Here is a 17,202-nt window from a genome sequence, read left to right as displayed (position 1 = left end):
TGCAGTATAAAACTACTAAACTAGTAGTTTACTGAGACTATACTTCAAAGTGTACTAAAAATGCTACTACAAGTATTTAATTAGAAAACTATCAGTATACCTATAAGTTCACTTTTAGTATAGTTGCAGTACAAACTAAACATTTTGATGTAAACTAGTTGTGTACTCAAAGTTTACTACTGTTATACTTAAAGTATACTTAAAAGTATACTTTTATATACTAGAAAGTGGGCCAATTTAATCCCAAGGAGTATTGAAATAGTACACTTACAAGTATACTGCTAGTACACTGATATTTGTATACTTACTACATAAAGTATACTTTAAAATATACTTGAACTTTACTTAAGTATACTTAATAAAATAAACTTGAAGTATACTACTTTTTGGTAAGGGAAGTTCACATAGGCTACTTGTTTCTCCGAAAAACAATGCTACAGTCTGTTATTCTATTTTGAAATTTTGAACAATCGTCGAGCGACGGTAAAATGTGATCGCACTTTTCGACTTGCTTGCTGCAGACAGTGATTTAATATGTCATAACTAATTCCAAAATTATGAAAAAAAATATAGGCTAATGCCATAACTTTTATTTGTTTAAATATTTCCATACCTAGTTTCGTTTATCTCAGCCTGATGCTCACTTTATTTATTTATTTATTTTATTGTATTTTTTTTTTCCTTTATTGTTATGATTATTAGTTATATTTAAAGAGATTCGCCCAAAAGAGTTTAATCAAAAATTTACATTCTGGTATTATTTACTCACACTTATGTTATTGCAAACCTATAAACTAGGCTACTTCCTTTTTTTTGGAACATAATAGATATTTTGAAGAATGTTTAACCACAAGGTTCCATTTGTTAATATTAGTTAACTACATTAGTTGACATGAACTAACAATGAAAAATACTTCTAAAGCATTTATTAATCTTTATTAAAAAAATAAAGTTGTATCTGTTAGCATTATTTAATGAACATAACTTTTGTATTTTTATTAATGTTAACAAAGATTAATAACATTAATGTATAACTAACGTTAATGAATGGGACCTTATTGTAAAGTGTTACCATGTTTTGTCCATTCAATGAAAGTCATTGGGGTCCAAAATATAGACCCCCACTGCCCTTTATTATATTGACAAAAAAAAATAAAACACTGAGACATATTTTTATATATAATTTTAGAGTGAACTATTCCAGTAACTCCTTTAGGCCAGTCTGCTTAGAGAAACAAATAAATAACACACAAGCATCTTTACTTTTTCAAAGTAATTGAAGATGACGTAGGCGCTAATACGTCAGACATTTTGTGATTGTATGACGCCATCTATTGGTTGCTTGGTAATATGATAAACGGTTTGATTTTAATGTTTTTGTTGTTGTTAAGTTTGATTTTTGCCAGTTCCAATGACAGAAAAGCAATGACATGCTGAATGGTTGATTTTAATGTTACATTTATTGTATAATGTGTATCTCATAACTCCTTAAGGGTTAAAGACAAACCTCTCAAAAGAAAAAAATCACTGATATAGCCCCTGAGATTACACCAGGCAAAACACATTTTAAAATTCTCCAAACACATAAATATATGGCATAAAGAAGAATTATTGACAAAGAGAATAAATAATTTGCATCAGACTCCACTGATCATTTGAAATAAATGAGCAAGCATCATTTGCCGTTGAATGGAAATATTTGCCTCTCAAACTATTTCTTTACAAAATAGAGGATGTAATCTTGATTAGTGATTCTGATTTGACTAATCTATATTTGTAGATTAAATCTGATTTGAGGGCTATAGTAGCATCCTTCTTTTTTATGAGACTATAGTGTAGAATAAAGTCACTCTAAATTGCACTTTTACTATCCCGAAGCAACACCACAGGATCTGCCACCTTCACATACAATTAAACCAGAAGGGTGAGAATTTGACATTGTCAGGCTCACCACCACGTTACTGAGAAACTACAGACAGATGAAGCAACAGTTCTGACAGCACCTGTAAGTGATTTCTCCAAGTTCTGTATCCTGAGGATGAAAGGTATTAGACGTCAAGAGTGCACCTTAGATATGAAACAACACATCAGATGCATCAATCAGTACTTAAATTACTAAAGCAAATTCAAATAAAATCCTATTCTGATTTAAATCCCTTTCATAAATATATGTCTCTCTGAATCACTCCACTGCGGTCATGCGATCATAAATAATATGTGGCTCAGCATGACTTTGACCATGGAAGTGTGAAGTGGAACATCTTTAAATCTCAGTTTTTGTATGAACCTTGTTGTGTCTAATCTTTTCTCCAAAAGTTCCCAAATTTTCACTGCTTCAAATAAGACAAATCTAAAATCTAAATTGTTTAGGCATACTGCATTCAAAACGTGGCTGAAAGCAAATCACCCACCTTGATGGACTTCCAGCCATTAGGAGCTAGACACGTATGAGATTAGAACAAACAATGGCACTATCACTAGAGTAGGAACAAAGTCAGTTAAAAGTCCATTTAAGTGTTACATCACATTTAACATTGCAGTTTTAACATTCCTCGGAATGTGGCACTGAAACAGAAGACAGGAAAAATAAGGAACATAAATCCGCAGTCCTTAACCAAATATCTCAATCCAGATTAAGGCCCATCACAAGGCACAAGCACACAGAAATAATCCAATATGACTGACACAGAGGTTCGGAGAGCTATAATGATCAACCAGATAGCTAAAACCTTCACAACACCTCCCATAACTGCCGTTTGATTATGATTGTACACTAACATTCATATGTTCGGGGTTAAGATTTTTTTTTTTTTTTTATGTTTCTGAAAGGCTGCATTTATTTTATAAAAAAAAAAATACAGTAAAATATTGTTAAAATTTAAAATATCTTTTATATTTTAAAATGTCATTTTTTCCTGTAAAGCCAAAGGTGAATTTGAATTATTCCAGTATTCAGTGTTACATGATCCTTCAGATATCATTCTAATATGCTGATTTGGTGCTCAAGAAACATTTCTTAGTATTTAGTATTATCAATGTCGAAAACAGTTGTGCTGCTTAATGTTACTGTGGAAATAGATACATTTTTCAGTATTCTTTGATGAATAAAAAGTTAAAAAGAACAGTGTTTAAAATAGAAATCTTTTGAAATATTTGTTGTCACTCTTAATCAATTCAATGCATCTTTACTAAATAAAAGTATTAATTTTTTTTCAAAAATCTTACTGACCCCAAACATTTGAATGGTAGAGTACCTTAGCTTCCTCTCTTCTCTCTACTGTCATGCCAGCAAGCTTGCAACACATTTAATACTACGAATGGAACAAGCACAGCTAGCAGCTTTCATTCAGATGTGTATTCTGTGCCATTAGTATTGCAGTATTAATAGAACTCCTCATCTGTTACTGAGGATAATATTATTTCTGATTCTACTAAAAGTTACGGCTGGAATTGTGGGATTTTGAGGCTGCAGTCATAAGCGTTTCATTCATGCATAATCAATGAATTCCTATTCCGTCATCAATCGCTTGGGCCAACTAAGTTTCCCTCTCGGCCACAAATGTGAGCTACACATTTAAAAAAAAAATCTTGGCCAGGGTCCAGTACTACTGGAAACATCTCAAATGTATGTGAACAAAACTAGCTGCAACATTTGGCATCCACTCTGATGATTTTTAATGAAGTGAACAGCGTGAACCAATAAACAGCTGTTCTGTGTAAAACGAGTCCTTGACTCTTTGGTGCATGACTCAAGTAAGAATTAGTAAAGATTAATTCAATAGTTGTACAGCCACTGGAACAGGTCATGTAATTTTTAACCAACCCATATCATAGCTGTCCATTGTGTTATCCAGAGATCTTGTGTATGGATTATGATCAGAAAAAAGTATCACATTTTGGCAAGAGCAAACAAATCTCTTGCAGTTGAATTTAAAATATACATTAAAAAAAATCATGTCTTCCGTGGTGCATGCATGTGATGTGATCAGAGATACTGGCATATAATGTGTCTCCGTCCTAGCTCTGAGAGAAGTATTCTAGTACGATACGTAGATGACCCAGTCTGTCCTTCAGGGATGTCAGAGACAGAACGGTGGTCTGATAGGCTGGATCTAACTGCAGCACTGACAGCAGCCACCAGCACCAGGCCGGCCCATTAGCAGATGCCTGCAATGCACAAAAACACATTCATTCTCATTAAGAAGTTACTATTAAAATGCGCGATCTGTGGTTTTGTTAATAAACGCAATATTCCGTGGGCTCTGACCTGAATGTCGTCCTCTTTCTCGGGCATGATGCCGTACTGCCGGGTGATCTGCTCCTGAATGCGGCTGTTCAGACGGTGGTACCACTCCCTCGCCTGCTGATACACGCTGTCATGGAGACGCTGCAGTAATTCAAGCTCGGCACTTTCAACCTAAACCCAAATGCATGCAAATGTTAGGTGGACAAACAAGTTTTACTGTCACACTCAACCAGAGGATAAAATAATGTAATCATAATATGGATGGGTTTGAAAAGAGCTTGAATTTGTTGACTAACAGTCAGTTAATCACAAGCTCCTCTTCCTAATGTCTGCTGAATACACATGCAATTAACACTAATTAACATTAAGTATTTACTTGATATTCAATTTGCAGTACTAACAAAAGGTTTTGTATTTAATGTCATTATAAGCAATCCATCACAGTCTCAGGCTTGTGATAGCAGTAATAACTCTCTCTCATGAATCTTTAATAGATGCTTTTCATTGAATGCTCAATCGTGACATCTTATTTAGGTAGTTAAGACACATAACCATAGGGAAAATGACTAGAAGATTAAAACCTTTTAAAGTAACAGAAAGCCAGACTGCACAAAAAAAGCCACACTGTTGCCTAAAGCATTTCATGAATTTATTAATAAACGTTTAAAGTCTGTGTAAAGGCAATTCAGAGAATTGTTTCTAAACACATTGTAAATGTTAGAAATGTATTGCTGAAAACACGTTACAAAGACTGCAAACTATGTAGTACTGAATTGTGGAGTTAAGCCGCTTTTCCACTGTCTTCGACATTTGGATACGATTGTCGCATTTCTCCCCCTAGCGGCAGTCGCCCAGAACTTTCAAACTGGTCATAAAGCAACCATTACCCTCAGCTTATTCACCATGGTAAAATGAATTATTTTAATGAATATAATGAATGTATGAATATATCCACACAAAACAAATGACCCCCCAAATAAAAACATACTAGGTTTTATGTGGCTAATCAATGTTTTGTTTTTGTTTTTTCATTCAAATTTGGCTGGGTGGTTAATAACACATTTTTCTGTGTTGTGACAAACTCAGAACACATATTTATTATTGCTATATGCAAAATATACACAGACTTTAATTGCAGGAGTCAAAATGAAATCTTGTTCCACAACGGGACAAAGCAACTCTTTACTAAAATCATATGTTTTAATATAAAATACTGAAATGTTATGTTTACTATAGTTTATAATATATCATATACTATGTTATAAAATAATTATTTGTGATTGATAGTTAATATGGCAGGAAAAGCTTACTACTACCACAGCATACTTTGGAAGAATACTATACTGAGATTTTAGAGGAAGTATGTACAGCAGATAGCAGGCCATGCATTGGATAAATTATAGATTGGAAGTGTGCCATCAGGAAACATCTCAGTTAAACATGTGCCAGATCTCCATTACGACAGGCACTGTATCCTTTAAGACGAGAAGTGCAATTTCATTTACAATTAAGGACTGTATTATAGAAACTAGAAACTTACCTATCGTAAGCTCATCTTAAGATAAGTTAAGATCTGATCAAACTAACTGAAATCATCATGGTTACTAAACAGATTAGATAGAATTCTTGAATTTCGGATGTTTATGTAATAAAGCCCCATGAGCACAATCTTATTTACAGTATAAGCAGTGAACCATTGTATAATCTGGTTATACGGTTTAGATTTTGAATATTCCCCATGCAGCCTGACTTTATGTGCCTTAATACTGCTTGGAAAATACTTTTTCCAATATAATTTTTCTTGGCCTTAGATCTGAAATTTGAGATATGGCAGTCTGTAACCTCTGACCTTATGGTCCTCCAGGTACTCAATATCAGCAGTTTGATAGCCATCCCTCTGTCCTCTCCTGAGCACTCGGAAGCGACTTCCTCCCACTGTATCCACATAGGAGCGACCATCAGGAAGCAAATCCAGATCCAAAATATTCAACATGCAGCCATAATCTGCAAAGCTATGACAGGAAATTCTGGGATCAAAACACTTGAAAGGCATTCCATATATATACACATATATACACTACTAACCCCAAACTTTTGAAAGCTAGTGTGTATATTTATTGAATTAATAACACTTAAAGTTTCTTAAAATCTGTAAGGGTGCAAAAATTAGCATAACCTTCAAATGACAGATGCTAGCTGCATGATCTTTTATTTGTATACCCTTTGCCATGCTCGTAGCTGCACATGCCAAACTTTTTGGTGCCCGTCTCCATACATCGCCGCATCATCAGACGGTAACGAGGCTCAAAGATGTGCAGTGGACATGGGATGCCAGGGTACGCCACCGTGCACACAAAGATTGGGATGTCCTTAGTCAAACTAGAGATAAGAGAGGGCAATTAATAATTCTGCTTTTGCATAACTTTTCCTAGTATCAAACAGTTTCTGGACTGCTAAAACCACTAATAAAATGTTAAGACTGCTAGACATTTTAACCATCTCATTTTATCCCATTTCATTGTGAAAAGCAATGCAGATACTGGCGTTCAGCAGCATAGGAATGTCAGTTGATAGTAACTTATGACTTGCAATATATAGACAGGACCGCTGTTTTTCGTTATCTCTGAGAGGGGCACTCACTTAGAGAGCTCTGCCATCTCCGCCTCGTGCACCTGTTTCCTCTCAGCCAACTGCTGGGGGAAGAGGCGGGACATAATCTCCTGCAGCAGCACGGTGGGGTTGTACATCCTGTTCTTAAAATACTGGAATAGGAAGTAATGAGGTGAGACTTCTATGCAACATGATTTGCTCAGTTTTTTTTTTTGTTTTTTTTTAATGAAAACTATGTGATTGACTTGCATTAGAAGGATTAGACTACTGGGTTTTTGTTTACTCTGAGGCTAAATGTTTCTACATGCTTCTAAATGTTAAAAACTTGTAATTATTGTAAAAGTCTGTGTTTTAGTAGTACCTCCTGCAGTGGTTGTTTACAAAGTGGACAGCGTAGATTATGGTCCAGACTTCTCTCAATGCAGTTTTTGCAGAAGGTGTGTCCACAGGGTGTCGTCACCGGCTCATAGAATAACCTTTAATCCATCAATCATGACAGGATCAAAGATAAGAAGTGGGCAATTGACAAATAAATCTGTTTATGCACAACTTGTATATAATAAGTGATATACAGTAAGCTCACACAAGTCCTCTGTAATACTAGACTGTTAAAACCCCAGTTCTCCTATTTGTAGTCGTGGCCTAATGGTTAGAGAGTCGGACTTGTAATCTGAAGGTTGCGGGTTCAAGTCTCAGGTCTGGCAGGAATTGTAGGTGGGGGGGAGTGAATAACCAGTGCTCTCTTCCACCCTCAATACCACAACTGAGGTGTGACCTTTGAGCAGGGCACAGAACCCCCAACTGCTCCCCGGATGCTGCAGCAATATGGCTGCCTGTGTGTGTGTTCACTATTGTGTGGATGGGTTAAATGCAGAGCACAAATTCCGAGTATGGGTCGCCACACGTCACTTCACTTTTATTAAGAAGAGGATCATTTTACAAATGCTGGTCCAGGCCTCTACAGCACCGGAAATTTAACTGATAATACCTTAATATCTTGAAATACATTTGTTAAACGACAAAACAAGAATAAAATATGTTATAAAAATGTTATTTACCCTATAAAAAATGTAATTGGTTTAAAGTATTACAAAAGTATTGAGTCTTCAAATAGGCAAGTGCCTGCTGTAATCTAACATTTAAATACCATAGCAAAACGAAAGGAGATAAAAGTGTCTGGTAGCAGGAAACAATGGCAGTGAAGCAGGACACAATATAAATCTCCACTGACCTGATGCAGAGAGGGCACTCAAAATCACTCACAGTCAGAACGCTGAGGCAGGACTCTCTGGCCACACTGCACACACCTACAGAATCAAACAAACAAAATCAAGCTTGAATGGATGTCGTTTTGATTGGTTGTCTAACCATGCTAATGAGGAGTGTAAATGAATAGACTATTATTTTAGCCTTGCTTATGAAGACAAATGGAATAATATTTATATAAATAATAATTTTCCATCCATCCATTCTCCAAACCGCTTATCCATTGTATGGTAACGAGGATGCTGGGGTCTATTAATAATAATTATTATTAACTATTTAATAATAATGTAAATGTATAAGCCATTATGTTACCTGTTACTAATGAACAAATAACTAACAAAACCCAAAGTAATCTAGAAAATCAAAATGAATATAAAATGTTTAATATGATCATGTACTATCTTTATACTTAAGCAATAAAGCACTCAAGGCTGTGTTATATTGTTCATATAGCTTAGCTAATATGCTATACTGTGAATATAATCATGGCTAAATTGGCAAACCAGTATCACACAAATTGCTGAAACCAACACTTACTGTACATACATTATCAAGTTTTCTTTATTTAATGTGTTGCTTAATGCTACAAAAAAGTAAATGCTAAAATTGTATCAGACAAAGTAACTAAACTACAGCCTTTCCGCACTTCTGGACTGAAGCTATGCAAATGTATTTTTAAAATTGTTCGATTATTATTGAATTATATTTAATACTAAAACAATGTTTTAACAATTCCTAAATGTTGCATGTTCAAATGTGAATGCATTACATTTGTTTTGTAGTAGTGATTAAGGTATCTTCACCTCTGTTCTGTTTCTCTTCTCTCTTCATCATCAGTTCCTCATCATCCTCAGCAGTGGGGAGGAAGGACACGGCCTGACACAGGCTCAGGCAGCACTCGCCGCTGGTGCCGTGCTTCACTTTAGTTGCATTCTAGGACAGAACAGAAAAGAGCCTGAGAGTAAGCAAAAACTTTTCCTAATGATGCTCACATTACCGATGTTACATTTCAAAAGTGAAGTTACACAACAGCATTAGTGCTGTGCGCACACCTCACCTGCACGGGATCACTTTGACCTTCAGTATTGTTGTGGGAGTAGCGCTGACCATCTGGACACGAGGGGCTTACAGAGCTGGTGATAGGACAGAGATCTTGCAAGTACTCAGACACAACCTGCAGCATCCGTGGAACTTCTTCTGGTACAGCCATGCCTTCTGCCTCTAAGATCTGCATACGAATCAGTGAGTGTATTATTGAAACATTCATGTTTTTCAGCAGAACATGCTCTCTGTATGGATGTTTTGGTACTGAATCACTCAAAATGCTTCTAAAAGGTATGATTCTATCTCCAGAAAAATGTTTAGGAGTATATGCTTTGTTCATCATACCTGATTTCTGAAAACTCACCTTCTTAATCTGATTTTTTGCAGGGGCAAAATCAGGCTGCTGCTTCAGGCAACGGTAAAACTGAACGAGGGCTTCAGGCCGTCTGCCCATTTCAAGAAGCACGTTCCCTTTACGAAAGACACCCTACAAAACACAGAATTCAACCAATTATCACAGGTAACCCTATTTAATTTATTAAATACAATATTTAATAAACACAATAGCAAAATCCTCAGGTATAAATGTAAATCTACTGTTTTACATAAAGTTTTCAGCAGTGCTTTATTGTGCCAATATGTACCATTCAAAAGCTTGGGGTCAGTAAGATATAAAATATGAGTCTCTTATGCTTATCAAGGCTGCATTTATTTGAAAAAAAAAAAAAACTGTAATATTATTACAATTTAAAATAACTGTTTTCTATTTGAATATATTTTAAAATATAATTTATTCCTGTGATGGTAAAGCCAAATTTTTCAGCATCGTTACTCCAGTCTTCAGTGTCACATGATCCTTCAGAAATCATTCTAATATGCTGATTTGGCGCTTCAAGAAACATTTCATATTATTATAAACATTGAAAATAGTTGTTCTGCTTAATATTTTTGTGGTACTTTTTTTCATAATTCTTTGATAAATAGAAGGTTCATAACAGCAGCATTTATTTGAAAATAGAAATAGAAATATTCTGTAACATTATAAATATAAATAACTTATATTTATAATGTTACAGAATATTTAATTGAATTTAATTGAATGGTAGTGTATGCCAGTATACTGCTGTGAGAATAATGTCAAATCCCACAATGTGCTCTAGCCATACCAACAGATATTGCATAACTGCAAAATTGTCAGTCATTTCTGTAATACCATGCTATGAGAACGCACAGACATTTCAGAGATCTGGCAGGAATTAAATGACAGGAATTAAAAGCAATAACCCTGGATTCAAACATGAAATTGATACAGATTTTCATAATGTTAACACTACTCCTAAACAAAAGTCTTGTCCCTATATATAAATAATCAGCACAGTTAGCAAAGACGGCCCTCACCTCAGTCCAGTTGGGTCGCACACAGCACAGGTCATCCAGGTCACGGAGGGCATCAGAAAAGCGACGGAGACCCATGCAGGCCTCAGCTCGCCACACTTTCAGACTCACATCTTCAGGGGCTGTAGATACATGAAAAGATGGACAGTGTGGTCCTCAGTCTTATTTCAGACATAGGCTTTTATCGGTTTTGAGCATTTTAAATGTGCATAAACAAAAAGGCCAACCTAAATGCACTTTATCACTCTGTGAATAGCTGCACTCTGCATAAGCATTCCTCCCAACACCTTCAGGGAACACTGTGTATTAATGCATAGTTAACTTCTAGTTAACAGTCGGGTTTCCCAAAGTAAAACATCTATTTATTTTCTCCACACTTGAATTGATTTTTAATGATAACTTATAAACCCTTTAAAGACAAACCTGATGTGAACGCCGAGGTTGTTAATCAATGGTATATTCTTTTATTAATTTCAACTTATTTTTAAAATGATCTAGTATTTTGAGAGCATAGGAAATTGTTCTTTTATGACATCACTGTGAAAACCCCTTTTTGGAACCTTTATTTTTAAGAGTGTGACATATAACGCTTTAAGAAAGACTTTTTAAATTGGTAAAAATGAATGGAAAAATGAATGGAAAAATTCCGGGAACCAACGCACCAAGTAGGGGGGCACTAATGTACTCTATACCACTTGGACGGCATTACATGACCATCTAATAGCATAATCCAAAAAGAAGAAAAAGAAAATGCCTGATGCATAAAAATCAGATGCAACTGATGTAGTTCACCTGCTACAAAATACACAAAGGAAGAGGTGGATGAGTGTGCATTAATCTAAGATTAATCAAACACAACTACAAAGGGATCTGACAATGACTGGAAATCCAAGATTCTATTAATTATTGCATAAAGAGGGAAAAAAATGCAAGTTGCATTTACGTCACTTGCATGTGCACTTTGACAGATGAAATAACCGGGTTGTTACCAATACAAAACCAGATTATGTCATAGGATCCTTGGTTACACAACAGGGAAAGTATATGTGGGGCAGAACGCTGAGTGTACAGGAAACTGCCTCTAATTGGATTCAAAGAGTTGACAGACATCTCGGTTTGGCCTCGGAGGTTTATGTTACTAGACAGATAATTGCAGTCATTCAGCGGCTGTAAAATGATACGTAATTCACTAAAGGGCAAATGGTACTGTTGCTGTTAAGAGTAATGCTATATCTACAAGAGAAGAAACTTACAATATTATCAAACTGTGCTAGCTCATACTGTCACTGGATAGATTAATTGCACCCGATTCTCCAAAACTACATTTGTGCATCTTACAATATGTTCTATAATGTCTCTTTTGTGTAGATTGTATACTTGGGGGGGGTTGTTATTTCACACCAATGTGTGCCCTAGAGGTGCTTTCATAGCCTTATTTACCCTTGGCTTCTGTCTGTAACATCAGCCACTCACAACATGTTTAAACCTGCTTTCTCAGCTGCTCATTAACCCTTTAGGAGACCTGAGATTATGAAATCACTGTTGCTTTCAACAACCACGGCTCTCCGCTCACTTGTGTGAGAGTAGGTGGATCACAAAGACAGTATCGAACAGTCTTCAACTAACCCACGCTGTGTTAAAATGCTGCAATCTAGGGCAAATATTTCTAGAAACAACAGATTTCAAACTCCTGCTGCATATGGCTTTCATTATTTCAGCCTACCTGTGTTTACAGGCTGTAAAAGATTGATCTGATTCAAAACATGCATTCGGTATATTCATTGCATCATCTCTCTGATACATTTTCCACAGTGATATTCCAATTGAATTGAATGCATTTCTTTTTTCATTAATGTGTGGTTCACAAACTCATTGGCCTACTTTTGCAGAATGAAGTATGCTGTCAAAAATGTCCTATAAAAGGCTAGTGCCAATTATTATTATGGGTTATAAATATCTTATACAGCAAGAACAAGAAAGGTTACAGTTTGCTTTGATTTAACATATAAGCTGCCTTAAAATCTAGCGAGCTCCCTATCTAGACTGCACTAAGTAGGCATGTTCCATGTCACCTAGCGCACTTATGCACCAAAAATGCTATTATGCACCAAAATGTGTGTACTTTTTAGAGGTGGTATAAATGCAGTGCAATTACAGACACTAACTATACACTAATTAAAAATATTGGAACAAAATTTAAACATTTTTCATAAAATACTGATTAATGATGTATGCCTATTGAATAATAATGTGTATTTACACGTTGTCATATGAACCAATCATTAACACTAGTCTTAAGTACAACATGCTACAGTAAAAAAAATTTTATGTTTTGGTTTACTCAAATGGAATCATTCTTTTGATATTCTGATTCGTGCTGTAGCTATGCTTTGATTTACAAAAAAAAAGAATCGGCTCACACGAGTCATTAGTTTGGTATTTTGACTACCTTGGTGTGCTGTATGTTTTGACTCACAAAAAAACAATCGGCTCATTAGAATGAATCATTCAACAACACTAGTCGCACTGTATGTTTCGAACGCACGTTCGAGCACCGTGCAAGAACTAACATAATAAAAAATAAAAATCACTCTGTTGCTGTATTCTTTTTGTAAAAAATAACCTAATCGATTCTCAGTTTTCAACCTTGTTTCAACCAAGTTTTGAGACACAGCTATAGTCCGAGCATCTGCATCTTCAGTGTGCATAACCGAAACGGGACACTAAACGTTCCTCGCTGTATAAACACCAGTGTGGTTGCATAAGGTCAGTTCCCCTGGTAAACAGCGTTGGCATCCTTACCCATCTCGATCCCTTCATCGGCAATACGCAGCGCTTCTGTAAACTCGCTCGTTTTCAGTTTCTCTTGAATGTGACATTTCATCTTAGTCTCTTCGGGACAACATTTCTCAATGACGCTGAAGAGCAACACATTGTTCTTGATGTTTTTCGCATCTCTCTGTTTTAATCGTTCTTTGCATGTGAGGCATCGCGAGGGCAGGAAGGCTCCCATGCATCTCCTGCAGAAAGAGTGACCGCAGCTCATGGTCACTGGCTCGCACATGAGGAACAGACAGATCGGACACTCCAGCAGATCCATGCTCGACTCTTCACCCGGTGTCAGCCTGAAACTTGAACAGCTGATGCCTTTTTTCAAGAGTTACACAGCTCGATCCTTTAGCATGAAAGGTGACATGATTAAAAAGTTAAACGACACGGGTAACTGTTAGTTTAACAGCTCTGTCCTATCTCATTTCGTGATGGCTGTTTTTATAAGCTTCCAAAGGCCGATGACAATTTCTGCGAAATTGTGCCAAGAGCATGCTTTAGGATTCCCTCCTCCAACTGACTTTTATATATGACAATAGATTTAATACGTATGATTATCCATTGTCAATCATATCTCAGTCTTTGTTGTGAGAGTAACGTTTTCCCTTGTTGTGCATGATGAATTGGTTCGCTCCGCTTCAGTCCGATCAGCGCGACTCCTCCGAACTCCATCAACGCAGTGCAAGGACAAAATAAAAAGCAACCGATGGATCTCTGTATTTCTGTTTTTAAGCTCGTAAAACCAACATTTTTCGCTTGTGTAGCATGCAGATTATGCTGGGTTCGCTTCTGACACATTACATTACATAAATAAAAAAAACACGTGACGCGTTGTGGCGCTTCCCATTGGCTCCGCGCTCCACCCTGTTGTGAAACAGCAAACGCCGCGTTTCATAACAGGGAATCTCGCGCACTAATTCAACGACAGACGCCCACAGAACAAACTGTGCCATGGACATATGGGTGTTTAATAATTATGCTAATTATAACGAGTTGCTTTATTGCGTTTCTCTTGTGTAATATATATATATACTTTTTTTTTTATTTTGCTTTAGGTATTAAAAAGCATCCAGGCGCTTTCCTAGATTCTACATTCGGGGTCACAGCCATAGCCACAAACCACGAGGAATAACATGTTAATATTAATTAAACATGAATCCTAATTTGTTTACATAAAAAGTTCTAGTATTCTTCAACATGAAGTAACCGTAGTTTACTAAAGTTACATAAATCTTAGTACAATTGCTTTGTAGCATGTGCTCATTTATGTTATAGTACAGATATTTAGTGACATATTGGTCAGCAAAAAAAAATTTAAAACAGCTTATTAAGATGACACTGCAAATATAGAGGCTTTGTGAACACTTGCCAAGGATACAGGTATTATTTAGTTCAAATGTTTGTCACTCATTAGGCTAAAGTTCACTTACACAAGACTGCATAAGTGCAGTAAAGTTTTTATAAGTTTGCATTTCCTCCAACCAGTCTGCATCATATAAACGTGTGACGCTGAGAATGGCTGAATAACCTAACAACGTCACATGACACAACATCATTTTGTAATTATCTATTGTAAGGCTGGGGAACAGGTTATTTACCAGCAGTTTTATTAAATCATGAAGGTTTATATGGAACGATATTCCGGACAATTTTCAAATAGAATAGCAAATTGTCCATATATATATATATATATATGTGTGTGTGTGTGTGTGTATATATATATATATATATATAAACCAAACAAGTTTATGAAATCTGGTTGAAAACTGTATTTTATACTTTTCAATGTGCCCGTGTTATTTATATGACAAAATAACAAAAATACAGTGAGAGATATGAAAATGAAAAGACCAGTAGACCTTTAATATTTTACACACATAGTTCTACTTCATCGACTGTGTAATCTGGCCACATTGTTAAACAGTAAAAATGTCTGTAGTTGTGTTCTGCTTGTTGACTGCCTATTCCAAGTTTTGTAACAAAGTTGAAGAACTGATATTTCCTGAATAACAAAAAAAATTCCTTAGCTTAAGTCATCTCATCAATAATACTGCACATTGCAGCATCCTTATCCCACACTTTGTCCTTACTGGGCATGTTCTTGTCAGTTTGTGCAACCATGCAGCTAACACCCGTCTCATCTACATCCCTAGGCTCGGTTTTCAGTCTGAAGTCTCCAGCTGATGCCACGCCACCAGCCTCTCCCACACTGGAGCTGTTGGGTTGTGGCAAATCATCAGGCAGTGAGGCAAGACACCCCTGGATCATCTCCACCACCCGCTCCAGGTGCTTCTGGAAACGCTCAGCCGTCTCCAGCCTCTGTCTCTTCTGAACCTCCATCATGACCCGTAGCGTCTCTCTGGCCTGATGGGGACGGTACTCGTTGATGAGGTGATGTATGTGGACAAAAATTAGTTTAAAGTCCTCCAGCTTCTCCTCTCGCTTAATGCTGCCTGGGCTTTTGATGAGGATATCCAGAAGGTCCAGAAAGTTGACCAAGATGGACATATTTAGTTTCTTCAGCTCTCTTTTGTGGTCAAACTGCATAGGATGAAGGCGCTCAATGCCTTGGTTCTCCAGTGGTCGAATAATGAGGTCATCGCATTGGAACTGATTGCCAAACATCATGTAACTGTCTCGAATAGGAGGAGGGGGTTTGGGGGCCAGTCCCTTTCGCACATTTTCATCCGTGTACTCCTTGATGTACTGCATCGGAGGAGGTGGAAGAGCACTGACCTGCTGTGGCTCCCCCATTTTGGAAATCTAGTCAAGAAAAGCAACAAAATCATAAAATCTATTTGTTAAATTAACCAGTAACATTATTCAATAATGCTATTATTTGTTAATAAATAATAGCATTTCTTGGGGATACATTCTACAAAATAATAATAAAAAATAATAATCATGATAAACTAAATTCGCTTTGAAAAAAATAGTTTCGCTTTCCTAGAATACACTTCCGTAAAACAAACATATTGGAGGGCTTTGGAAATGCAGTAAGAGAAAACGACTTAGTTGATCAACAATACTGGTTTAGAAAGAGCTAACAATTTACAAGCTAAATGCTACGGCTCACCGAATGATGATTCAGAGACTGGCAAAGCGCTAGGCTTTATGGGACTCATCACTGTAATATTTAAAAAAAATACTTACCAAAACTGCTGGCTTTACTGAAAAAAAGTACTTTCAGCTACGTACACAGATTTTCAGTAAACATAAGCAAAGCGACCTGCACTTTTGCATGTCTTGATTTCTTCAGGTCTAAAGATGAATGGATTGCATTGGTGCACAGGCCCTTAGCAACGAGGTATTTCATTGGCCTAAAACAGATTAGGGCGGGTCCTAAGCAAGCGTATTCAATGACGTCGTAGTTTGATCAGCCTTAAAGAAAAAAAAAAGAACAAAATTCAACAAAATCTAAGAAATATATATATTTTATAATAAAAAAAAATGTCTTGGCGTTAATGAGAGAACAATGACATTGTATGATCTCGTACCCAGTGAGTTTTGAGTTGCATGTTTGATTTTTGTTTACATTACTTCTTGTTTGTTTGTTTGCTTATTCGTTTCTTAATGTTTGTTGGCAGATTGTCCATGACAGGTATCTATATGTTTGCTTTAGACAACAACAGCAGGGTAAAAAGGTCAAAGCTCTAAAAAGGGCGAGTAGCTGTTAAAGTGATACTTGACTTATCTTATACAGTATGTACTTGTATTTTATTTTTTGTGTACTTTCATTGCATTCTCCCTTTATTTTTGTCTCATTGTTTTATTTTCTTGTTTATTAATTTATTAATTATTGTGCTGTATAA

At 36.1% G+C, this 17,202-nt stretch overlaps 2 protein-coding genes across 3 annotated transcripts; both read right to left on the bottom strand.

The window, feature by feature from the left end:
* Positions 1-3,558: 3,558 nt before the first annotated feature.
* lonrf4 (LON peptidase N-terminal domain and ring finger 4) lies at positions 3,559-14,214 on the bottom strand. The gene is made up of 12 exons (XM_016454904.1): positions 13,364-14,214; positions 10,565-10,683; positions 9,531-9,653; positions 9,180-9,350; positions 8,926-9,055; positions 8,088-8,163; positions 7,218-7,332; positions 6,887-7,008; positions 6,467-6,625; positions 6,096-6,258; positions 4,268-4,417; positions 3,559-4,167 (listed from the first exon to the last, which is right to left on the bottom strand). The coding sequence occupies exons 1-12, from the start codon at positions 13,659-13,661 to the stop codon at positions 4,018-4,020; spliced, it is 1,776 nt and encodes a 591-aa protein (XP_016310390.1). The 5' UTR covers positions 13,662-14,214; the 3' UTR covers positions 3,559-4,017.
* A 917-nt stretch (positions 14,215-15,131) lies between these two features.
* Positions 15,132-16,694, bottom strand: LOC107664325 (mediator of RNA polymerase II transcription subunit 7-like). 2 transcript variants are annotated; one of them, XM_016454850.1, is made up of 2 exons: positions 16,544-16,694; positions 15,132-16,153 (listed from the first exon to the last, which is right to left on the bottom strand). In XM_016454850.1, exon 2 carries the CDS (start codon positions 16,142-16,144, stop codon positions 15,419-15,421), a length of 726 nt encoding a protein of 241 aa, XP_016310336.1. In that variant the 5' UTR covers positions 16,145-16,153; positions 16,544-16,694; the 3' UTR covers positions 15,132-15,418. The 2 variants fall into 2 exon arrangements, with proteins under 2 accessions (XP_016310336.1, XP_016310337.1); XM_016454851.1 differs by lacking the exon at positions 16,544-16,694 and adding an exon at positions 16,467-16,529.
* Positions 16,695-17,202: the final 508 nt, after the last annotated feature.

This window comes from Sinocyclocheilus anshuiensis, unplaced genomic scaffold, assembly GCF_001515605.1.
Source record: "Sinocyclocheilus anshuiensis isolate Anshui unplaced genomic scaffold, SAMN03320099.WGS_v1.1 scaffold111, whole genome shotgun sequence".
Taxonomy (NCBI): domain Eukaryota; kingdom Metazoa; phylum Chordata; class Actinopteri; order Cypriniformes; family Cyprinidae; genus Sinocyclocheilus; species Sinocyclocheilus anshuiensis.
The sequence above is the reverse complement of the archived record's forward strand: the minus strand, read 5'-3'. Positions and strand labels throughout refer to the sequence as shown.